Source organism: Neolamprologus multifasciatus, chromosome 11 (genome assembly GCF_963576455.1).
Source record: "Neolamprologus multifasciatus chromosome 11, fNeoMul1.2, whole genome shotgun sequence".
NCBI lineage: Eukaryota > Metazoa > Chordata > Actinopteri > Cichliformes > Cichlidae > Neolamprologus > Neolamprologus multifasciatus.
In genome coordinates, this window is record NC_140449.1 from 2,155,100 (window position 1) to 2,181,390 (window position 26,291).

The 26,291-nt window shown below is 42.5% G+C and overlaps 2 protein-coding genes and 2 long non-coding RNA genes across 4 annotated transcripts in view; 2 read left to right on the plus strand and 2 right to left on the minus strand.

Annotated features, from left to right (window-relative positions):
* Window positions 1-26,291, minus strand: part of LOC146507558 (uncharacterized) — a 401,529-nt gene that overhangs the window by 166,316 nt on the left and 208,922 nt on the right. The gene's annotated exons all lie outside the window — the stretch shown is intronic.
* The window catches only part of fzd1 (frizzled class receptor 1), a 192,914-nt gene that overhangs the window by 59,563 nt on the left and 107,060 nt on the right, over window positions 1-26,291 (plus strand). The window lies entirely within an intron of this gene.
* Window positions 698-3,203, plus strand: LOC146507561 (uncharacterized). Its single transcript, XM_085178487.1, has 4 exons — window positions 698-1,216; window positions 1,358-1,609; window positions 2,187-2,276; window positions 2,447-3,203. Exons 1-4 carry the CDS (start codon window positions 1,087-1,089, stop codon window positions 2,704-2,706), a joined length of 732 nt encoding a protein of 243 aa, XP_085034613.1. The 5' UTR covers window positions 698-1,086; the 3' UTR covers window positions 2,707-3,203.
* LOC146507562 (uncharacterized) lies at window positions 3,310-4,648 on the minus strand. The gene is made up of 2 exons (XR_014877002.1): window positions 4,159-4,648; window positions 3,310-3,617 (listed from the first exon to the last, which is right to left on the minus strand). It is a non-coding gene; the product is annotated as an uncharacterized LOC146507562 (long non-coding RNA).

The following is a 26,291-nucleotide window of genomic DNA, read 5'->3' on the forward strand; positions in this document are numbered from 1 at the left end:
CACACAGTGAAGATTAGACAGGAAAGCAGGGAGAGAGAATGGGAGAAGACACCACCAAGCCTTGGGACCACTGTGTTTAGCCTTATGGCACATGGTCACCTTGACTACCCAGTGAGCAAAGCACACGTCCCCTGTTTGCCTATTTTAATATTTTCCTTTTATGTTATTGTACTAAGATAGAATTTTCCTAAACATAAAAGATCCTCTCTTCCCTGCTAATGCTGAGATTGGGGGCGACCGTGGTTCAGGGGGTTGGGAAGCTCATCTGTAACCAGAAGGTCGCTGGTTCTATTCCCCAGCTCTCTCTGTCCTGGTTTGTGTCCTTGGGCAAGACACTTCACCTACCGCCTACTGGTGATGGCCGATGGTGCGATATGGCAGCCTCGCTTCTGTCGGTCTGCCCCAGGGCAGCTGTGGCTACAACTGTAGCTGCCTCCACCAGTGTGTGAATGTGAGAGTGAATGAATAGTGGAATTATAAAGCGCTTTGGATGCTTAGAAACGTGCTATATAAATGCAATCCATCCATTCACTTCCGCTTATCCTTTGAACCAGTTCACAGCATCTCTGCAGGCCCCTAAACTTTATTACATTTCTTAGTGCAAAAATACTTGTGCTAAGAAGTACTTAGTTGACATGTTTCAGAGGAAAGTTCTTTTAATGAGGGCAAGTTTCTAACTATAATTAATTGGCACAAAAAGTTTTCTTACGGTGTGTTCACACCGAACGCGATGGACGCGAATAGAGCGTCAGGTTTACATGTAAAGTCAATGGAAAAGCGCGATGACGCGCGATTGCGGGTCCCGCGAAAATTCGGAAGCAGATTTGCGTCACGAAAACGCCAAAACGCGTGAAACGCGCGTCAGTGTAGCGCGTCTGGTGCGTTTGACTCGCGAATAAAACCACGCGCGTGAGTTTTTGTGTTGCATTTTGTGCATACGCGCGTTTCGCGTCTACCGCTCGAGTTGGAAAAATCTGAACTCCAGCGTCAAATCGCGCCGCGACAACCAATCAGGAGCCTGGTGACGTGGCTCTGACCTAGGTCAAAGGGGCAGATCCAGCCAAAGCCCTTGATTCTTCATTCAGTATGGAGGAAAAGCTCATCAGTGCCGTGGCTAATCACCCAGAGCTATATGATGCTAGCTACTACTTCTACCGAGACAGGAATAAAAAGGACCTAGCTTGGAGACACATAAGTGAGGAGATCGGGCAACCTGGTAAGTTCATTCCTTCTTCTTTTTAATTTTCAGACTGACCCGATGAACCCGCGCAAAAGCTAGCAAGCCCGCCTACTGTCCCGCTATTTTCCCACTGATGTACAAATACCTTTCCGCTAACAAGATAATGCGTTTATTCAGAGGACATCTGCAGGAGAAAGTGGAAGAGCCTCAGGGACACTTATAATAAGGAGAAGAAGACAGAGCAGGAGAAGGGGAGTGGGTCTGCAGCAGGATCGGGGAGAAAATGGAAGTTCTTCGCGGTCATGGGGTTTCTGGACCCCTTCCTCACCCCGCGGGAGACTAGCGGTAATATGGTGCGGACCGTGGAGAACTTCTCCCCCGAGGACCAGGGACAGCCCGAAGAGGCAGCAGGGGAGTGTCAGTCAGAAGGTATGTTTACATAGAGTTAATGTAGGCAGTTAATTTATGCGTGTTGTCATACAGGAACATATTTTGTTTATTAATAAACAGTATACAGTAGTCCCGCTGTTCATCCATCACTGCCTCGCCTTTTCACTGATTTTTTTTATGGCACCGTACAGCTTTCAACAATGCGCATTGCATTCTGCAGCCCAAATGACAAATCTCCTCCGTGTCGTGTCTCCTGCGCTTGCCAAACTTATCATGTTTGGTTTTGATAACCATCACGTCCAATAGAAAAAAAACAGCACAAAAACACTCATAACTATGACCCTCATTCGGAAATAGACACCTGCACCAGGAGCAAAAAAGGCGCACAAAAGTGGCGCCGCAGATGGAGAAAAAGCGCGGCATAATACTTTTACGTTTTAAAATCGACAAAGGTTTTCACTTTGAGAATCAACTTGTGAGAACTGTGACTACTGTTCATGTGCTGCAATAAATGAGAGACCACTGTATATAATAATAAGTATATAAGTATATAATAATATAATATTCTCTATGACTATTGTCTTCAACCTGTTAACATTTAATATTGTCTTCATAGAGTCAAGTAATCATGCAGCAGAGTCCTCCCCTGTCTCTTCTCCTGGCTCCCCAGTCCCTGGTCCCTCAGCTCCTGCTGCTGCACCCACAGGTATGAACATCAAGCACTGACAGCTTTTTACTTGCTTGAATTCCCTTGTGATCACCTTTACTAAATATCTACAACCAATCTGTTTATATCATGTTTTTTTCAATTTTGAAAATGAAAATCTAATAGCAGCCTTCTCATTACTTTGTGTTGTTTTGTGCTGTGTTTTACAGGCCCACAGAGGAGGACAGCTCGAAGGCGGGCGAGGGACGAGTCCCAGGACGGTCCATCGGCGGTGGAGCTGGCCATCCTGGAGTCCCTAAAGAGGCCACGCCCGTCTCCAACTGAACATTTCCTCCTCGGCCTTGTTCCTGTTCTGGAGAGCATGCCGCCTCAGACACGAGAATTCGTGAAATTTCAAATTTATAAATTAGCTTTTGAAAACAGCACAGCTGTGTTAAATTTGGAAACATTGGACCCTAATGATCAGTAGTTTTCTGATGAGGCAGCAGCTCTCCAGGGCAGAAACAACGTTCTTATTTTTCTCCTCCTTCTCCCTGAGGCTCTTCCACTCCAAGCTGGGTCCTTTTTATTCCTGTCTCTCTGTAAATAGTTACATTTCATATATTTATGATAAATGTTTTTGTTAATGAATTTATATTTTTTCAAATAAACATTTATAATGACAAAATGTCTCTGTTCTACTACACAGCAAATATTGGCACCCGACTTGACACAAGTAGAATTTATTTCATATTATACTAATGACAAAACATACTAATACAGTGGGATGCAAAAGTTTGGGCAACATTGTGAAAAGTAATTATTTTCTTGTACAAATCATTGGTTGTCACAATAAAAATAGTCAAATATATCATATAGGAGACACACACAGTGATATTTGAGAAGTGAAATGCAGTTTACAGAAAGTGTGCAATAACTGTTTAAATCAAGCAGGTGCATAAATTGGCGACACAAAAGAGAAATGAAATAAATATTTAGTGTATATGAATGTGTGTGTCTCCTATATGATATATTTAACTGACATTTTTCATTGTAACAGCGATTCATACAGGAAAATAATGACTATTAATAAGGTTGCCCAAACTTTTGCACCACACTGTATATAGGAACATAGTGAAGACAAGTTACTTAAGAGAGTAAAAAGAGGTTAGTTTATTTTGGAGTAGAGCTCCATTTATTAAGAAAAATTTAAAAAGACAGGAACACTCTTTAGAGGTTTGTGGGTGGCTCTTAAAAGAGCCGTTGTGGGGAAGTCACTCGGACTTCAAACAGGCTACTCCTTTGGTTGCCAAGACACAGCTCCCTCCACCGAGAAGTGAGCCATGAATTTCTCCCTCACCAGGACAGCCTCTCTGGAGGAGTTGTTTGCTGGCAAGGAACCTGGACAAAATTGTTTAAAATGAGTATTATGTGTACTGCAGTTACAAAATACATTATTGAAATTACAAAATTACAAATTACAAAACATAAATCTTACATAAAACCTTTTGTAATTATAAGGATAATTACATGATATATATTAGATATAATCTAAAACAGTCTGCGGTGATTATATACAAATATTCAACTATCCCAGAATTAAACCAGGTCTAAATAAAAAGGAGTGAGTATCACTACAAAGGTTAACTCAGTGGTCCTAATGCTACAGTTTGATATCAGCAAACACCGAGCGCATACATTGATATGACACCACAGCCATGCTATCATTCAAACACTGATAACAGCATAAATCGAATTAAATCGGGACTTGATGAGACCTTCTGAGTATCACTAGAAATATTATAAACAGTCGTCTCCGTACCACAGTTTGCTATCAGTAAAAACCGAGAGCATTCACTGTTAGCAGTGTATAAATGGATGGTTTAGCATGTATTAGCACAGGTATCAATAAAGGACTACCGTATTAAATACTTTTACTAACCTCAGGCAGATGGACATGCGCTCTGCAGGTGGGATTGAGCGCCTGTAATTGGTGTCTAGGCGGGCGATTCTGGGACCGACCCGGGGAAGCAGGTCCTCAAACTGGCCGAGTGAAAGACAGTGATGTCACTGGAATTCTCCAAACTCACCAAACTGCTCATGCCTCTGGAGGACCTGATGGACCCAGGTACGGCGAGGGCGTCTTTTACGCCGCTGCTCTGCTCTCCACAGTACATAGAGAAGGGAGACTCTCTCTTCAAGCGCTAACTCGACAGCTGCCATCTTGCAAAGATACCGGTCTGGCACAACTTCCTCCCACATCCCTCCCACATTTCCGGTTCACGCGCGTCAAAATATGATATTTTGACGCGCGATGGATTTTTCTTGGACACGCGTTGAGGCGCGAATGTGCACGCGTCAAATTAGGGGCGTTTGGGGCGTTTTTGTTCGCGTCCATCGCGTTCGGTGTGAACACACCGTTAAGGTTTTGCTATCATAATTAGCCATTAGCCTTTTAGCATTAAAGGGCGATCGTGGCTCAAGAGTTGGGAGTTCGCCTTGTAACCGGAAGGTTGCCGGTTCGAGCCCCGGCTCGGACAGTCTCGGTCGTTGTGTCCTTGGGCAAGACACTTCACCCGTTGCCTACTGGTGGTGGTCAGAGGGCCCGGTGGTGCCAGTGTCCGGCAGCCTCGCCTCTGTCAGTGCGCCCCAGGGTGGCTGTGGCTACAATGTAGCTGCCATCACCAGTGTGTGAATGGGTGGATGACTGGATATGTAAAGCGCTTTGGGGTCCTTAGGGACTAGTAAAGCGCTATATAAATACAGGCCATTTACCATTTACCATTTTAAAGAAGACAGGAGTAATAGCTGCTGCAGCTTGTATATGTCTGCCTACAATCATGCAGTCAAGTTTTCACACAACATTCCTGTGAAAAGCTGAGGACTGTCCGTTATCTAATGGCTTGTAGAGCCACCAATAGCAGCAGCATGATGACCTACTCATGTTTGTGAATATCAGTCCCTCGTATCATTGTGGAGAAAGGTTAGCTCTCTCTTCTTTATAGTTTCGCTTCAGGCCTTGAGGTTGCAGGCATTCACTTACACACAGCTCTTTGAAGAACCCACCACAGTATTTCAACTAGGCCCAACTTTGACTTGGCCACTGCAACACCTTCTTTAATTTTCGGCCGTTTTCTTGCTCTTTTGCGGCGTTGCTTGGGATCATTATCCTGTTTGACCCAGTTTGACCAAGCTTCACCTGTCACATCTGATTCTAAAATATTTCAGTATATGGTCGACTCACTGACTGCACGGTCCCCAGCTCCAGTAGCTTCAAAACAAGCCCAAATCATCAACTCTCCACTTCTGTGCTTTACAGTTAGAATAAGGTGTTTTTGTGCCGACATGCTTTGCATTGCAGTCAAACATCTTCACTTTGTTCCAGTCTGTCCAGAGGACTTTTACATTCAAGATTCAAGGTCTTTATTGTCAATACAACAATATACACAGTACACAGCGTACCGAAATGCCTTTTCATCCCAAGCCCCCCATGGTGCATTTATAAAAAATATATCTCTAAGAGATATAAGACTAGAAATTACAAATAAATAATAACTCACTAAATTTGGATAGAGTTAAGAGATAAAAAGGTACTAATTACTAACCATATCTATGTACAGTAAACAAAGACAGGACAGAGACAATACGAAGTGGTCCTGTGCACTTACAGTAAAGTGAGATGTGCAGTAGATATTGAATACCAGGTTCAAGTTATTGTCAGGATATTGTAAACAAGATAAGACGAAGACGTGCAAAATGTGCAAATGTAGTATAGTTTAGATGTGTGTTCAGTTACGGAGCCCCGCAGGGGACATGGGAGAAAAGAAATTAAGACAGATTTTTGCGAGATCTCGCAAAACTAACTCGGGATCTTGCAAAACTTTTGCGAGATCTCACAAAACAAACTCGGGATCTCGCAAGACTTTTGCGAGATCTCGCAAAACAAACTCGCAAAACAAACTCGGGATCTCGCAAAACAAACTCGGGATCTCGCAAAACTTTTAGCCGCATTCTTCGGCCTTCGACCTCCCGTTAGCTCGAAGCTAACGGGAGGTCGAGACCTACTACAGCCGGGAGGAACACCGCTTTCCCGGCACATCGTGCCTCAACCTCCCGGTCGGCTTCGAGCTAACGGGAGGTCGAAGGCCGAAGAATGCGGCTAAAAGTTTTGCGAGATCTCGCAGAACTTTTGCGAGATCCCGAGTTTGTTTTGCGAGATCTCGCAAAAGTCCGTCTTAATTTTTTTTTCTCCCATGTCCCCTGCGGGGCTCCGTGTTCAGTCGCTATGTGACTGAGTGTGCAAATAAGCATATTGTTCCCAGGTGGATTGTGTAAGTTTTGTTGTTACTGACTCTTTTGGTGAGTACTGTAAGGCGTTTGTAAAGGTGTATGTGTATATCAGTCCTTTGGTGGTTGAGGGCTCCGCCTGCTTGGGGGAAGAGGTTCTTGCATTTTCTGGTCGTTACGTTTTTGATGCTGCGAAACCATCTGCCAGATGGAAGCACAGAACAGTGCATATGAGGGTTGGAAAGTCCTTCACTATGCTGTTTGTACATCGGATAATGTGTTTGTCGTAGAGTTGGGAGATGGGTGGTGTAACAGTCACAATGGTGTGGTGTGTCTTTAAGACAACCCAAGTCGAGGTTTAATGTTGTCATCAGTATGCGCCACTGCTCTCTCTGTGATTGTGTGGACATGTGCTTGCACGCTAGTGCATGAGGAGGGACAGATTTTATGTTTTACCTCTCCAGACACCTTTGTTTGCAACGTTATGGGTTGTACGAACACTGCGCGCTATGTTTGTTAAGCTGCAGCCGTTCAACCAGGCTTATATGGTTGATGAAGAGAAGGTATATTAAAGAACATGCTGTGGAATTCCCAATGCCAGTGTGAGTGTGTATTATTTTGGCTACCCTGCTAAGTGTTTGCCGCCTTCTCTCAACCACTAAACGCAACTCGACGTTACAGTGGGAGAGGGCCTCCAGTGTTCCTCTCTGCTGTCCTCACTATCTGCTGCAGAGACTTCTTTTCAGCGAGGGTGCAGTTTGCTTACAGATGTAGCAGCAGAGGACGCTCTCAGTGGTTCCCTGGTAAAATGATGTGAGGATGGGAGGAGGGAGACTGGCCTTCTTCAGTTTCCTGAGATACGTAGGGCTTTCTTCATGATGATGGTGGTGTTCAGGTTCTAGGAGAGGTCATCTGATATGTGCACACCCAGGAACTTCCCACTGATGACCATGTCAGCAGCAGACCCGTTGATGTGGGCTGTGGGTCGCTGGGCTCTTCCTGAAGTTACCAACCATCTCTTTAGTCTTCTGAACATTTAGAGACAGGCTGTTATTCTGACACCAGGTGTTGGACCTCCTCTCTGGATTCAGACTCATCGTTGTTGGTGATGAGACCCACCACTGCTGTGTCATCTGCAAACTTGATGATGTGGTTTGAGCTGCACTGTGCAGCACAGTCATGTGTTAACAGGGCGAACAGCAGTGGACTAAGCGCAGCCCTGCAGCGACCCTGTACTCAGATCCCGTACTCCCTCTTTACAGGAAAGACGCTTTCTCTCGTTAACCGTTTTGTAATTTCAGTTTTGTGCAATCAGACAAAAATTCCAAGAATGAAAATCAGCAACCTGCCCTGCTATTTGTCACATCCACCAGACTCATTTGCAAATAGGAAAGGATGGGGACAGGATGCATTACTAATTATGCAGCAAGGACAGGGTAAAAGAAGATGAGGGGTTGCTTGAGGTAACGACCTTACAGAGAACTATTAGTTGAATGTGCAGCTCTACTGAGTTGTGCAGAGTTGTATTTGAGTTTAAGCTTTTTAATTGTAGTTTGGTCTGTGGCGAATCAGCCAAGCTTCCCGTCTCTGTGCATATCCTACTGACTGCACTACTTTTTCTCCTGGTATTATTCTTTAAACCTGGGAAGTCTCTCTTTGTTTTTGAGTCTTAACTTCTCGATTAGAGTAAATCTCCACCACCCCTGCCTGTCTCCTCAGCAGAGCACACGCTAATGTCTAGTAATGAGTTATTGATGTTAAGTCTAACTTTCTCTTCTTCGGGATTTTGCAGGTCTCTAGATGGCCATAATAAAGTGAAACTTTTGAAGATGAGCTCCACACTGTGACATGTTTGAAGTTCATCATCAGGTAAAATACAAAGCTGTTTTGTGAATGGTGTGCTGAATTACTTATGCTGTGTGCTCTCCAGGCTCGACACGATGCTTTCGGATCTAAGGCGCTCCTGATCCGCTGCATACCTGATGCATGAGTAAATGATTGTTTTACATCACAAATACATGCTCAGAGAATAAGAAGAGTCTAAAAGTTCAAAGACGGGAATGTTACATCAAACGCCATCTGAAAGCTGCGTCTGCACTTGAGTGATGACTAAAGTAAAACTGCAGAAGTGTTTTCAATTGTTTGTTCTACTTCTTTTCTCTCTGAATGTGCTCACAAGAGATAGAACGAGCACAGAGACGTGGGCAGACAAAATAATACTTTGTCTGCAGCCCAAGCAGCAAAGCAGGTGTTAAAACAGAGCGAATGTTTGAGCCAGTTCAGTCTTAAAGTCGTCTGCACCATACCGCTGTAACTAAAGAGCAGGGGAGTCAAACTGCAGTCCTCGAGGGCCTGAAACTTTTCCTAGGACTACATAAACAAACTGTGCAGTCAGTCCACTGCATCCAGACAGCTGCAGCTTTGAGCTTTGATGTTGATAAATATTAAATTTGATGATGCCGTGACTTTTAATCCAATTAATTAGGTAATTGTCACATTTCTCTAGGGATGGGTATCTTTTAGGTTTTATCCGATACCAGTACCAAACCAGTACTTTTGAAACGGTGCCGGTGCTTAAAGAATGGAGAACACACAAAAAAACCTCTCATGTTCAGCTGTTTTTTTGTAAAAAGATAACAATGTTAGCCTTTTCTGCAGCTCTGGGGCATATATGGTATCACTCTTGGCTGGAAGCAGCTTAAACAATGGAAAAAACACAAACTTTGTCCAAAAACCTCTCATGTTTAACTGTTTTCCACTTTTTCTTTGGTCATTTTAGCCTTTTTGTCCAGGGTGAAGGGAGTATCTGCCATCAAACAAGAAGACAGCCGCATGTAGCTATGATGGTGTTTGCTAGTTCACCTTACATGCATTAATGTAATAACGTGGTTAGCCTACTCAACGTAAATTACACACGAACAACATGTTCGCGGTGGCTGTAGCTCAGGTGGCAGAGCGGATCAGCCACTAACCAGAAGGTCGGTGGTTCAATCCCAGGCTGCTCCAGTCTGCATGCCAAATATCCTTGGGCAAGATACTAACCCCATGTTGCTCTCCGATGCATCCATCGGAGTGTGAATGTGTATGAATGTTAGATACTTAGCACTTAAGCTTAGAAGTGCTTGTGTGAATGGGTGTGATTGGGTGAATGAATTAGCTGTATAAAGCGCTTTGAGTGCTCGGACAGAGTAGAAAAGCGCTATATAAGAACCAGTCCATTTACCATTAAGCTACTCACGCAGAGAAGAACGGCTGCTGCTGCATCATCATCCTCATCATTTCTGCTACACTGGCAGGGCTAGGGGCCAGGACTCTCCTCTTCGGGTTTTTGGGGGATGTTGCTAACTCCGGGTCGATAACAGGCACCACACCCGCAGTAGATGTGCTCGGTGTGAGGTCTCGCAGCAAGCTATCAAATACGACGCATTTCTCTGCTTTTAAAAAAACGCTATGCGTCGCCAGGTGTTTCATCGGATTTGAGGTGTTACCTCCTTTGACAGTATCACAGTATCAGCTTAAAGCACTTGTTGCAGCTGCTGAGTTTGCATCTTTTGCTGTGAAGTACAGCCAGACTTTGACTGCTTTGCCTTGGGCATTTTTAATCTGTAGCTCTGCTCTAAAAGAACGTACGTACCTGGACCCGCCTACTATCCTCGGAAACGTAAAATGATTGGCTAGAATCTAAAGTGTATCACAGCTCAGGAAAAATAGCACTGAAATGTGCGCTGCTTTTCGGTCTGGTTACTACCGTTTATGTCAGAACCGATGCCATCATGGCACCAGATACCGGTACCCATCCCTATATTTCTCTTTTCGAAACACAAGAAATCATATTTTAGTCGTCTATTGTACAGTCGTCTAAACACTGACAGACACTTTCAGGCATTTCCTCACATTCCCATTGACAGGACTTTTCAGACATTTGGGTGAACTTGGAAGCCAAGTCAACATCAACTTCTTGTTGTGCTCCTCAAACCATTCCTTGACTATTATTGATTTGTTGAAGGGTGTTTTATGCTGCCGATCACAGCCATCAGGGAATACGGCATCCTGTGTCGTGCTGCTAGTGTTCGTGTTTTTCTGGTTTTGCTTATTGTTCTCCATGTGGTATAATCTTAGTTTATAGTCTTTAGGTTTCTGTTACTTTGCCTTCCCCGTGTTCCACGTTTCCTGTCCGGTCACCTGTGTCTCTATGTTCCCTCTGTCTCCCCAGTCAGTCATGTCTCCGTGTCCCAGTGTCACGTCTGCGTCTTTGTGAATGTCTCTTGGTTCCTGTTTTACTTTGACAGTCTCGTCCAGTGCTCAGTGTTTTCAGTTTTGCTTCCTGTTTCCTGTTCCCTCGTTACTCCCTTGTGTATTTCAGCCCTTTGTTTTCCTCTGCCCGTTGTTGCATCGTTACAACGTTGCTGTCTGTTTCTCCACATGCCTCGTTTCCCTAGTTGTTTCTCGTCAGCTCCTAGTTTCAATTTTATTTTACTTTCCTCTGTTTGTATTATTCGAGTTTTTGATACAGCATTAAAACTGCCTCCCTGAGTTCACTCCTTTGTTTCTCGTGAGTCCTGCATTTTGGGTCCTTCGTCCCGCCTGCCACACAGCCACACATGGCAGTCTGTAACAATAGTAGTGGTTAGTTGTATATGTCAAAGTAACGTCCACATGATGTTGAACCCAAGGTTTCCCAGCAGAACACTGCCCAAAGCACCACGCTGCCTCCGTCAGCTCGCCTTCTTCCCACAGTGTAAGTGAAGCACACACACCAAGCCATCAGCCCACCGTTCAATGCTCCACGGTCCAGTTCTGATCGCATGTGTTCAGTGGTGGACAGAACATGAACCAGCCTTCACTCCCAATGCACATCAATGATCCTTTCAACAGATACTGACCACTGCAGAGTGGGAACGCCCCACAAAAGCTGCAGTTCTGGAGATACTCTGACCCTCACTCATAACCTATCGATTGCCCATTTCCCTGCTTCTAATATATCAACTTTAATGGGAACATTTTCACTTGCTCCCTAAGAGTATATCCCACCCAACTGACTGACAATCATCAAATGCCTGTGATGAAGAACTTCAAGCTGGTTGGAGCATTTTGAAACAATTTATGTCAATTTTTAAAAAATCAATCAAAGTTTATTACAGTCTGTCCATTATATAAAGCACTTAATCCTTAACCCTTTAAAGCCGGTCTGAGCTGCACGCTCCGTTTTGCGTAACTATTTTTAAATCCCGGTAGCTCTGCAACCACGTGAGCTAGCGCAATAATTTTTTTTGCATATGAAACCGGAGGAGTTGTACTTACATCTTCTGCCATCAGCTTGTCCTCGGTCACGGTTTCCTTCCACATATAGCTTTGCAAAAACTGCATAAAAAGCACTTGCAGCAACAAAAACATAATATTCCAGAAACACGCTTTGCCGATCCGATCAGCTGTTTGTAACACTTCCTACCTCCATCAGCACGAACTATCGCATGTCCGCCATGACCTGCCCGAAACCGGAAGTGACGTCATTTTCGCGGAAATGTAGTTTTTTACCATCAGGGCCTCATGAGCCTATACTGGTGTTTTTAAAAGTTATGTTTGACTTTATGACTTTCTGTGTGGTTTCTGGGATGCTTAGGACTCATATTGCACTGCTGGAAATAGTTTATTTTGATGCATATGCTGCTTTTTTGCAAATTTGCACTATAATATTTATTTTCATTTTTCCTGCAGTGTATAAAAATTGGTGTATTTCAAAAATAAAACTATGAAGACACTCAAAATAAATTTCCTGTGGTGGGAAACTATTTTGTGCAACTTTTTTGTATTTACAGTTTTGAGAGATAAGCCTCTTAAATTTCTCTAACTAGAAATATATGTTAAAAAACAAAAACGATTTTCAATTTTTTTGTAGTTTATTGCACTTTTTTGCAATTTATGTAATTACTATGCACTTAATGCAGACATATTATTAAAATTTAGGCTGTAATGGTTGTATTGATGTATATCAACTTGAAATGCTCCCAAAAATGGCTCCACAGCATGTAAACATATAATATAAGCTCTGGCGGACCTGGTTCTATGGTAGGTCTTAAAGGGTTAAACTGATGACTTGAATGGAAAAAAGTTTAAACCCTCAAACAGCGACAGAGAAGGAATCCGTTTTCCTGGACAGACAGGCACGTAGCAGATGTCATTGTGCGTCATTGTCAGTAGAATACACCCCACTGTGAACGAGACCAACCCCTTTGCCCTGATGCTCAAATTTAACTGTAAACAGGAACAGATTAACGCTTCAGACACAAAAGACTGAAGCAACGGTGCTCAGATTTCAGACATGATTGATTACACTGACAGAGGGGGATATCCAGGCTGCAAGGGCCAGGCCCCTTCTGTAATGTGACCTCGAGATCAAAGCAGGCCACCAGACTCAGGACACTGTCCAGAATCATTGTGTATCTGCAGTGAGAGCGAGCACTTGTCCCTTTTCCATACATGCTGACAGGAACATCTGGAATGCTTCCGCGGAGAGACTGGAGGAGGTGGTGTCGAATGGAAACCTAATTATGGCAACAAAAAACAAACAAAAAAACTTACTTTGTAATAAAGACTTAAGAGGCAGAACGTAAAATCTGTATCAGGCAAAGGTTAGACATGAGTGAGTGAGAGCAAACAGAGCAGCAGGCAAAAGGCAGAATCCCAAAAATGTTCCGAAAAGCCTATAGAAACAGAAGGAACTCTGGGAATTGCTGGAACGCTTGGCTAATAGGAGTTCAAAACCAATCTGACAAGGAGAACGGGGACAGCTGGCTCCATATGCAGTGAGAGGACTGACTGTCTGATTGTGAACAGGTGTTGTAAATCAAAGGTGTGTTTTATGTTATATTAATACATCTTTGTTTGAGTTAGCTGGGTTTGAATTCTCCTCCTGTCTGGCAAAGTGCTGGGAGAGCTGAAGCACCACTGACAGCCTGATTGGGTAAAACCACATGCTTCATTGTCTGGGGGTGTTTCAGGTTTGTTTAATTGTTTTGTACTAGTTGGTTATATGGCAGCCATTTTATTTTCCCCGCGTGTGTCATGTGGTTTAGCTAAACCAGTATTAAAGTTCCCCGTGTGTCATTTCAGGAGGTCAATCTGTCTTATGTTTGTTTGAAGTTTTGTGAATTGTTAGCTTGAGTTTAGTCTGTTGAGTTGAGTCTTTTATTGGTCTGCCAGTTTAAGTTTTTTGGTTTTGTTAAATATATTTTCATATTTTCGGGTCAATAAAACCCCTGTTTTTGTCCTTTATGCCTTACTGACTCTGTGTTAATGAAAAATGTAATGTGATTACTGTAGCTACTTATACCTGACACTGAACAACCTGGTGGATTGCAAGATGTCCTCTGAGGGACGAGCCGGCTGATTGACCAGGAGTATCCATGTCTCCATGTCCCACAAACACTCACACATCAGAGCCGTGGGGGGAGGAGTTACTACAAAGCACGTTTAACATACCCGATGTGTTTCTGATATCTGGATTCTCTTACACTAACACTTTGGCAGGTTAGCTGGTTATCAACTCACCAGACTAAACTAGCATTTCCCAATCTAGCTACAAGCGCGTTTACGTGAAAGGAGTGACGGTGGCAGCATGTGACTAACCACAAACATGGATACAGCAGAGCAGCTGATTATACAAAGACACACCTATATGAAGAGAATAAACATGTATACTACAAACTGAAACCACCAAAGCTGTGAAAAGTGTTACACAGTAGTTATGCATTAGACATGCGTGTGAACTTTCATCTGGATATCACAGCAAAGCGTGTAATAGACACACATGTGGACGTTACATTAATCTGCAGTAACAGCAGAGGGGAATATTTTATTTCAAGCCAACATGAAAACAATCACAGGAAAGTGTTTGAATAGACATTATTAACACATTTACATGTATATTAGCCGCCTAGCTTATTCTAGAAATTAAGAACCCTGGAATTTGCTTCATACGTCTTTTTCATTCTACCGACTTCTTGCCTTTAAATAAATTATCTCCCCCTGCTGGTAATGCAACTTGTGCATGCATTAATGCAACCTTATGCGTGTCCAGGTCACGTTTTGGTGGGTTGGAGCTATTTGGGCAGTAAGGCTGCAAAAGAGCTACTATATAAATAAAGTTTAGCCTGTTTGAAGCCAGCGAAGAAAATCAGCAAAACTCCAGACTGTGACTCCAGTGTGAATTAAGTGACTTAATAAAACAACGATACCATTAAGACTCATGTCATTATAAATGTAATGTTTATAAGACAGTCTTAGTTTTTATTCTCTAAACTGCAGCCTTGGTCTGAGAACAAAGAATAAATATAAAAACTGAATTCAAACAGTGGTTTTAGTGCAAACTTCAAAAAAGTGCACAAGTACGAGCAGGTGTGATGTTTCAGGATCGTTCTGATGCTTGTGGAACAATAAAACTGTTGTAAAGCTGTTTGCAGCCAACAGGAGAAAGGAATCAAATGTTTGCTGATGGTCTGCATGAACTACTGATGCTCATCAGCTAAAGAGAAGACTTTATTACAGAAACGTTAGACCTCTCTGTGCACAGAGGGCCGAGGATCTTCCAGGATCAGAGACACAACGTTTCCAGAGAACTGATTGTTCAGAAAGTTAATAATTTCATAACTGTTGATGTAAGGTTTACAACATTCAAATTAATTCAATTAATGTTTATTTATTTCAGTAGCTGGGACTACGTTTTGAACATCTGCTTCATTTCTCATCACGGAGAAAGACTCTTGTACAATAACCAGTCCATCTGAGAAAAACTGAACTGAAATGGAATAAAAGTGGTCTGCCAACACGGACGCTGCCTACAAAAACGGTCTTTACTACGAAGGCTCAGATCCTTCGATGTATGCAGCAGGCTGATCTATTTGTTTTATCAGGCTGTTGTTGTGGTGTGCTGGGGTGCAGGCATCAAAGCAAAGGACAGACTGAACAAACTCATCAGGATTGCCGAGTCTGTCGTTGGCATGATGCTCGATGATGGAGGAGGCGATCAGTGGCAGAGCAGCAATCATGGACAATGACTCCCACCCCCTCCATAATCCGGGGCGATTGTGGCTCAAGAGTTGGGAGTTCGTCTTGTAATCGGAAGGTTGCCGGTTCGAGCCCCGGCTTGGACAGTCTCGGGCAACACTTCACCCGTTGCCTACTGGTGGTGGTCAGAGGGCCCGGTGGCGCCAGTGTCCGGCAGCCTCGCCTCTGTCAGTGCGCCCCAGGGTGGCTGTGGCTACAATGTAGCTGCCATCACCAGTGTGTGGATGTGTAGATGACTGGATATGTAAAGCGCTTTGGGGTCCTTAGTGTGACCACGGTGACTTCTGTCCCCACTTCCGCTAGTCCCTTTATTGTGGCGGGAATGAACCCCATATAACTTCCGGGTCAATCAGCTGCATCTTCCCTGCTTCCCTGACTGCTGTTGTCCCTGTGGTTGGCGTACTTGTCAGATACTGACAAACTTTACACTGCATACTAGTTGACAGCGTGCAATAACCCGGCCGATTCATTCATCTTTACACTACCTCACAATCGACTCAACGGTGAGTTATTTGTTTGTTTTGTTGGGTCGCAATCAATGTAAATGCGGAGCGGCGGTCGCACATCCTAGAATGCCGGTAAGCTGATGCTAGGCTAGCGACAGTAAGTTGAATTACTGGTTTTATTCATTGAATATTGTTGTCTTTGTTTATTCTACTATGGCCGAATTTTGAATTAACGTATCTAGAGTTGAACGAGTGATTTGATTTCTGTAGTTTTGTCCGTTTTGGATGTTTTTTGTTACTTTTCTGATGAAATGCCAAAACGGCCTATGAGATTTTGCATTGAGTTAAAATCCATTTAGATTATTGAATCTGTTGCGCAACATCTGTGATTAAATGAGTTTTGTAAATATATTTGATAATGTTATGATAATGTTGGATAATGTTTATCAGCTGTATTGCTGATATACTTTGATGGGACCCATGATAATGTTTTTCTATAATAGTATTTTGAATGAGATTCATTATAAGAGAAGATGGTTTATTGATTGTTGTATGACACATGGCATTAATTACTTGACTTTGTTGTTTATGGAGTTACGTATTTATTTTGTCACAGCAGTAGAATGCCGTTTCATTTTCTTCTGTGAATGATAATTTATGTTTTTGACCTTGTTTAGGTCAGGGTTTTTTTTCCCCGCGATCAGCCCTGATCAGCGCGGGATGGCGAGCCACCCGACCACCGCTATGTTGCGGTAGGAATCATAAACCTATGGACTGAATTACAAAAACTGTTGTCACGTGACCTATCACAGGTCCATGGAACTGAACCAAATCTCATACTGGACTAAACCTCATCCCACCTCCTTTTGGAACATAATAAGCTGTTTTGTATTGTTAGCATTATTTTGTTTGTGATATATTATACATGTATTTTTTTTGTATATCTGTCTCTATATTTATCATAACAAACACAATATATATATATTTTTGAGCTCTACTCTTGGTTTCCTGTGTTTTCTTCACACACTCAGGCTCCATAGTCGAGACTACTTCTGAAAGCTCATTGTCTATATAGCTGCAGTCAGGCGCCCTGGTCCTTCAACCGCGTTACATTAGGGACTAGTAAAGCGCTATACAAATACAGGCCATTTACCATAACACAGTGGGCAGTCTGAAGAGCAGTTTGAGCAACAGGTTCCTTCAACCTGGCTGTCTGAGGGAACGTTACAGGAGGTCGTTCCTTCTGCTGCTGTCAGACTCTTGGGTCATATCCACACATGTGGATCAAAGTTAATCACAGTGCACACTGTCACTTTTGTACACCACGCCATATATTTGGACACGTACTTGTCCTTTTATATTTATATATATACATATATATTTATCTTAATACGTATCTATTAGAACTCTGTGTTTCTACACTCATTTTATACGAGTGCTTGTTGTGTATTTGCTGCTATGACAACTCAATTTCCCTCTGGGATTGATAAAGTTTCTCTGATTCTGAAACTATAATAAAACAAAGGAAACTTACTTACTTAGCACACTTAGCACTTAGTTCCTCCTACGCCGGGCGGCGCATTGGGCAGCTATCGATGTCGGTGAGCAGCGACTGCTTCAGCTTCGTCCCAGGAAATGTCGACAGTTCTCAGATCGTCCATGAATGTCCGACGCCACGTGGTCTTTGGTCGGCCTTGCTTTCGCTTGCCAGTGCGTGGACGCCATGTCATGGCAATCTTAGCTGGGCAATGAGGGGGTAGGTGTAAAATATGGCCCGCAAAGCGGAAGCGCCTTTCTGCAACAACATCGGCTAACGGGCGGGTGCCTGCTCTTCGTAGGACCTCCTCATTTGTTTTTCGGTCCCGGTAGGAAATTCTCAGGATTCGCCGCAGGCCACGTTGTTGAGGTTCAGGTGTTGAATAAGTGCAGTAGGGAAGATGATAGAGTTCAATAGTCTGATCTTGACCCTAACATTTAGAGAGGTCGAGGAGGGACGACCTCCAAAAGTTGACCGCAGCCCTGCAGAGGGAGGCGACGAAAGTTGGATTAAGAATCAGCGCCAAAAAAAACCAAGGTACTCCGAGTTGGCTTTGCACGTGCCCGCATTCCTGTCATGATCAACCAACAACGTGCTGAAGAGGTGGAGAATTTTACATATCTTGGCAGCGTCATCTCGAATGACGGAGTCTCTGATCGGGATGTCGACGCCAGAGTAGGGAAGGCAGTTGGTGTCCTGCGACGTCTCCAACCTATTTGGAACTCCCTAAATGTTAGGGTCAAACAAAGGAAAATAATTTAAAAAAGTGTGTGTGAATAAACAGGGTCTGAGTCTGTTTTTGCATGTATGATATAATGTAATAGATCTCAGGTCAGCAGGAAGCTTGTTCCAAAGAACAGGACAACAATCGCTGGAAGCAGCCTTGGCAAATTGAGGCTCGACACTCAAAGCTTGTACTCTAATATAATTTATCCAGGTCACTTTAGTTATTTATGTTTTGATGTCTCTGTGTTATCTATGAGAACAGCAGAGGACAAAGCAGGCATCAATGACAGACAGAGTAATGGGGTTGCAAAGTGGCTTGCAGATATGTAGCAAGTGTGGAAAAGCTGAAGCAGCTTTAACAGGATGATTTCCATATCTAATTTTCCAAATGGAAATGTAGAAATCTCAGTCCCCAGCTAATGTGTGCTGGCACTGAGATTATTTGTGGTTTATAATAAAGCAGACAGGTTTCTGTTTCTGACCTCACTGAATGTGTAAACCTGACAATTGGTTTTATTTATATTTCCAGCTTGAACTTGTATTCTCTTGTCATTCCTCCTCTGACATGAAGTTAACCTCATGTGGCAGGAATCCTGCTTTTCTTAAGCTTTTTCACTTCCAGCACATTTCCTTGTTTGTCCCGACCTGTGGATACAGAGCTCTTATTATTACTTTCCGCTTCTTGACACAAGTCTTAGACAAGAACAATAATGTGATGACAGAGCAGCAGCTACATCAACAGTTCGAACCCTTCCCTCAGGAAGCTTGTCACTGTGAAGGATTAGGAGTGGTTATAATTTGTGTTTAAGTGCAACCAGCGCTTCCAACCACAGATGTATTGATGAAGATCTGTGTGGACTCGTCTCCCAGCACAGGGCTCTAGACTAACTTTATGCCATGGGCGTACCTTCCATGGGCCATGGGCGTACCTAACTTTTGTGCCGGTACGCCTAACTTTTTAAAGTTAGGCGTACCGGCACAAAAGTTAGGCACACACAAATTTTATAATAATTTATATAATTTAATGTGTTTTTCTGGATACACTGTGCTTTTTCAGCATTCAAAGATTGATGACACCGTGTCAGAGCACTGGCTATGAATTTCAGAAGGATCAGGCCTTAACTTAACAGAAAAGTTAGCAATAGTTCTTTTCCTATTACAGCTACATCCACTTCTGTCGTGCCTAGGCTGCTCACTAGGGCTGGGTATCATCACTGATTTCTATAATCCATTCGATTCTGGTTTTCAAAGTCCCGATTCGATTCAACTTAGCCTCAAACAGTCAGAAATATTATAATTCTGATCATTTATCAGCACTGACTTCATCAGAATTGTGGACATCACAGCAGATGCCTTTGTGTGAAAGTAACTGAGAATAAAACACAGAAAAACATGAAGGAGATTTTCCTGGTCTGGCTTTTTATAGCAGATAACCTTAAAAATATTCTACAATGTTCTGCATATAAAGTTTAAATTTCTTCAGTATTGAACAACAGAAAAAATAGGCTTTCTTGTCCGAGGTCATTTAAGTGAAAAAAAGAAAAAGAAAAGAAAAGACAGCAGCCGACAGCGCTGTAAACAACTGTAGACTGGTGGGTAATAAACGAATGAATAATACAGAAAACAGAGATTGGAGACGGGAAACTGTTCTAGAAGTACAGAGAGAGAGAGCTGTGCATGAAGTGTGGTTTTAATAGTCGTGGAAGCAAAACAGCAAAATTCATGACGACATTGATCAAATGTGAAGCGCAATTTGCTGCTTCTTTTGCTGCTGGCTCGGTGAATTTTGGTTGGAGAGACAAAACCTGCAGCTCAGAATCAGCGCAAAAAGACGTAAACACAGCGCGGACCAGACGCATCAGAATCGCTGAGCTCCGACAGCGTGTCCGTGTACGGGCCGTCGGGTGAGAAAGCCGAGAAAGACGAAGTTGATTCTGTTGCGTCCGCTCTGTGTTTACGTCTTTGTGTGGAGTCCGTGTACCTGCTCTCATTTGCTGTTTGGTGGTTGTTGAAATGGTTTTGTGAGCTTTAATCTGAGAATCTGGCGTTTCTGGCAAAACACAGTTATATTTAAAAGTCGATTCAGGATTTAATGAATTGATATCGCTTTATTTAAGCTACTCACCTCCCACTTCCACCTGCACTTTCAACTGGACCACAGCCAATCAGAGAGGTCCCGCCCCTGACTATCTCTGATTGGTTTAGTCCACGATAGGGGCATAATGTGTGTCTGTTGTTGACCACAGGGAAGGTTGCAGATTCTTTTTTTTTTTTTTTTGCTACCCGAACAGTTGGTCGCACAGGTGCAACCAAATTAATTTTTTTAGTCGCACCACTGAAAAATTGGTCGCACTCTAGAGCCCTGCAACACATCCCACAGATCCTCAGACTGCGATCAGGAGGACGAATTTGAGGACTGAATGTTTACCAGCAGAACTTCAGCCAAAGCCTCTCACTGTCTCCTATCAGCTCGCTTTCTTATATATACTGCATTTTCCTGAATCTGAATCATCAGACCTGGTCACAATTTTTTCTTGGATGCTCATGTACCCAATGTATACAGCCAAAAGTACGGACAGTAGTCACATAGCGTTTGGCAGATCAGAAGAGCTCAACACTGCGACTTGATGCAAATATAGTCACGTTTGGATCTAAAATAAAAACCAAACACGTCAGTGAATTAGAAGTCCTGTTAGGAAGCCTCGTAATGATGTGTCTAACTGTGAAACCACACACTTGGCAAATGACTTGTAATTGACAACTCACATCTTCTTCCCACCCAATTCCCATCCGCTGGCATTGAGGAGGCGGGGTTTATGACCTGTACTGCGGCCAGACAGCAGGGGGCGATAGAGATATTTCGGCTCCATTTTTGGGGAGCTATTAGGTCGTCCATGTTTCTGCAACCACTGTTCCAACCACAACTGTGGCCCTCTGGTGGCCTTTGAATAGAATGCAGTTTTGTTTATAGCATCTATGCTAACCGATGACAGTTGTCTATCTTTCAAATCTTTCGTCTGTAGTAATTGAAAACTGAACCTTCATGGACTTTCCATGACTTTATCAGTGTGTGTGTGTGTGTGTGTGTGTGTGTGTGTGTGTGTGTGTGTGTTTTAGGAAGCCAAAACAACTGCACGCTCTTAGCAGACAACAGTCTGATTGCATGTGGACAGAAACTAGCAGCCTGGAGATATACTGCCATAGTGGCCTGACCACAGAGAGTGGTGTGGTGTTTGTGCACACATGAGCATACTCACTGCAGCTTTGTGTGTGGCAAATGTCCCATGAGAAGAGTGAAAAATTAACTCTGACCAGAATTATAGCGTATTACTGAATCTAGTAGTGCTTGAAGACACAACCCTCTAATTACCCAGAGTGAATGAGTCTCAGGGTGGCAGTCTTTACTGAGATCTGCTACTCTGCTCAAACTCTGCACAGCACCGTCCCAGTGTCACCACTGTTTTAAATGGTTGGTGGTAACACAGTGGTTGTCTTTTAGAATGGAAAACAGCAAACAGAGCAGAGTGAGAGCGCAAAGTGTGGACGAGCGTGGGAATTCAGAGAGTTGTAAATCAAAGAAAACCAGCTGTACAGTAAGATGGCGGAAAGTGCGCTCAGCCTGAGCACATGGTGAAATGGTGTTAGTGAGATTCTAAGTGTGGGTCAGTTACTGTGGAAACTTGTGTAAGGATAACCTGCATCCCAGCAGGACTGCTTTAACAAACCCTGTGTTTCCCTCTGTCTCTGCTCCTCCTGCTGCGCCTGAAGCAACTGCCTGACACACTGCTTCGTCTCCACATTCATACAGTCCACATCAAAGGCTGGAGTGTATTAATCTGCACAAGTTTACATCAGGACAAGATCACTTGTCTTTTTTCGACACAGTACCCAGGGGTAATTAAGGCATGTATGGATCAATTTTGTTACACTGAAATATTTACTGTTCAACAGCGTAATGACTAAAAATGCAAAAACTATAACAGACACTATCCTGTTATAGTGTTACAGCTCATGCTTTGATTTGCTGTACTTACAGAGTAATCAGCCAGATCAGCCTATGCAGGCCTGTTAGATCATAGAAGTTAAACAGGGCTGGGCCTGGTTGTTACTTGGATGGGAGACTGTCAGGAGTCGTTGCTGTAGCTCAAGAGGTAGAGCAGGTCATAGATTAGAGGTTCAGTCACCGGCTGCTCCACTCTGCGTGTCAAAATATCCTTGGGCAAGATACTAATCCCAAGTTGCTCTCCAGGCCGTGTGTGAATATTAGACAGAAAGTTAGTGCTTGTACACAGCAAATTCAAAAGTGTTAAATGTTTTGGTGTTAGTAGTCTTAGAGTTAATTTTACTCTAAGTAGAGTCACATTCTTTTAATGTAACTCTGAGGTGTAAAATGATAGTAGTTAAAATCGAGTGTTAAAAATGAGTGTTTCTATTTCAAATCTGGAGGTGTTACAATGGAAACATTAACTCTTGACCTCTTAACTCTGAACTCCTAGAGGGGCTATGACACTATTAGAGTAAATTCACAGACTCCGCCCCCAGCACGGCTCCAATCGAAGCTGAAGTGAAGCCGTTTCAGAACATTTTGCTCTACATATTTGAGTTGTTTGCCATGCTTGGTAAGTCATGTTTTCAAAGATTGTTTCAATTATTGTTATTAGCTTTTACTTCTGTGGCTCTTTGGAGTTGAGACAAAGCTGTGTGAAAGGCATTAGCCATGTTGCTCGGTGATAGCATAATATTCTGTTTTAGCTAGCTGAAAGGTATTGTTTGCGGGCAAATACCACAGCCTTGAAAAAAGCTTGCAGGTGAATTTTCAGTCAAATTTCTTGGACAAATACACTTAAAACAATGTCTAGAATGTAAATGTTGATATAATGGTGCTACTTGAAGCCTGAAAACGATCTCCCATAAAAAACGAGCAAACAGCAGTAGCAGACGTCCTGACTGGGTTCTACGTTAGCATTTAGATCCCTCCAGAGTTTTGTGCACACGGTTTAGGTAAAAATGAAAAAGGCTGAGGTTTTACATTTAGTTCAGTATTACCTGTTGTCTGTGTCCTTGTCTTTTGGGAAAATACTTTACACAAGTAATGGCTCAAAAAGGATTCTTTTTTTTACTGTGCTGCAATTGATTTGTGCCATTAATCAGTGTCAACTAATTTTTATTCAATCTCCACATAGGATATGCTTGTGAAGATGGAATATGGGGGAGAGCAGAAGTGCGTTGAAGTTCCACAAAGTGATGAATGAAGGACATGCATATTGTATTGAAGAAATAAGTGATGAGAATGCTGTTATCTGCATTTACCAGCTCACCTATGTCAGACCTTTTGATAAACGAAATTCTAATGAAAGTGAGAACATGTACACTGTTACATCTTTCAGAAAATGTTTTGAAATTGTGGTGCACAGTTCAGAATAAATGTTTTTCAAAAACCATTGCGTCTTTTTAGTAAATGTTTATTTCCAAAAGAAATTTCTAGAAGTTCAGAACAGTAAAATTCTCGCTTTTTAGAATTAATTAGAAGATAACTCTTACGTAGTTAAACTAAAATACTCTTTGAGAGTTAATATATAAACTCTTAACACCAAGTGTTAAATTATCAACTCCAGACAGATTTGGTGTTTAACACTAAATCAGAGTTAACGTACCAACTCTCCAAAAAGAGTTAAATTAACACTCTCTGGTGTGGACCCATATAGACACTTTAATAGTGTTGAAATCAAATCTGACAGTGTTAATTTGGACATGCTGGATTTGCTGTGTATGAATGGTTGGATGAGACCAGTTGTATAAACCACTCTGATGCTGAGGTAAAGTAGAGATGGCAACAAGTCCTTTACCGTGGATCGTTCCTATCAGTTATTGTGTCTGTGATGGCTGCATGCAACCACACAATTGAGATACTTGGGTAATAATCATTTGGTCTTTTGTCTTATGTTTACGTTATGCTCTAAAGCTTCTGTGATCATCAGTTAACTAATTTGATCTTTTGAGTTTACCTGTAATGCATGACAGCACTAAGCTATAGCCCAAATGGTGGCATAGACTTTGCTTTGCATTGTTTGTTATTTTATATAGGTATGTTATATTGATTATATTTCTGCTCTTTCTGAGCTACCTGACCTCCGCTCCAGTCCTTCGTGGTTTGGCTGAAAGAGGAGGCTGAGGGTGGAGCTGGTTTAAATGCAGAAGCCAATAAAGTGGACTGGACCATCTATTGTGATCATGCAGGGGGAATGGGGTTCTTCTTGAATGATGGTTAGCTGTTATCTCTTTAGTTTTCACCTTTGGTGTATATAATGGTTTATTCATTTGCTATATAACTGGAGCTGTTTCTCATGTGGGCAGGTCAGTTTGTTGAGTTATGTTTTTGTTAAGTGACTTTTGAGTAGCGTTCTGTTAAGTTAACCTCTTTTATGGCCCACTTGGTTCTTAAAAACTTTATTTTTGTTATTTTGAATTTTTGTAATCATCTTGTCCTTTTTGGGGTATAATAAAACTCATTTTTTTGAAGATTACATTTGTGCCTGTGTGTTCCTGGCTGCTTGGATCATGACAGTGTCTCTATTTCATACTGAGCATGGCCTCCACATTTTAGAGGTGGCTTAAACATATTTAAAGAGTAAGCTTTTTAATATAGCTAGAGTAACGGTGCATTGTGAGCAAGGATTTTAAATTTAAATTTGAAAAGTTCACTCAGTTTTCCAAACTTTTATTTGCATATCAACAAGCTCTCCATTAACAGCTCGCTCTACTTTCATTTTCCTCCTCAAGGGAAAGAGAAACTGCTAAATAGATGTAGATATATTAATATAACACAACATTTCAGACCTGTATCGTTTCTTAAAAACACAATATATCAAAAGATGAAGGAGGATATTTAGAAGTGATGTTCTCCTCAACACTACTTGCACTAGGTCCTTCAGATGTTATCTCTAATGATGACTCTATACATGAACTCGGCTCATCTGAACATAGATGGATGCTTGAAGTCCCTAGAATATGTGTATGGTTGATTTCTATCAGATTTAGAGGCCTTTAGGTCCGACAATGACCCTCCAGGGCACCTCAGCATTTTTTGAATCGTCCTTCTTTATTACATATCTGCCTCTAGTGGTTGGATCGGGAACTTCCATCTGCAATTATCAGTTGTAATGGCAACCGGCACACGTCTACGGAGTCCCGCAGGGGACATGGGAGAAAAAAAATTAAGATGGACTTTTGCGAGATCTCACAAAACTAACTCGCAAAAGTTGAATTCCAACAATGGCGGCAGCTACTTAGTTGTAATATTACTCTTTCTGGGTCACAAAATACACTTTTAAGATATTTTGAGGCGTGAATGTAGTTGTGTAAACGTCAGATATCTGCTCGGTTTACAAGACATCACATATTTGCAAAAGTGCTCCGACGTTTTCGGAGATCTGACACCCACTAGCTCGAAGCTAACGGGAGGTCGAGACCTACTACAGCCGGGAGGAACACCGCTTTCCCGGCACATCGTGCCTCGACCTCCCGGTCGGCTTCGAGCTGGTGGCCTTCGAAGAATGCGGCTAAAGCTTTTGCGAGATCCCGAGTTTGTTTTGCGAGATTTCGCAAAAGTCCGTCTTAATTTTTTTTTCTCCCATGTCCCCTGCGGGGCTCCGTACACATCATCTCTTACTGGCTAAAAAATACTCGTTGCCAAGTCATAAGGATGTATAAATCGAATTAAAACATCTGGCTTTGGTTCTCAAACAGCCTTCTACTCGATCCAAATTTTAAATGTCTCCTCAAATAGTGATGTTCGAAAACACAAACACTTCTATGTCCAACAAGAATAGAACGGAGGAGCTTTAAAGGTTTTTTATGTGTGTGACTGCTGTTTAAAGTAAATCTAAAGTGAAATATTTCGGCCAATGAGATGGAAATACAACACAAATGGAAACAATTTAGCAGCTGCAGCTCAGACAGATCAGGGTTTTTCTCATCTGGATTGTTCTCTCGTTGCTCGATTATGTTCAAATAATG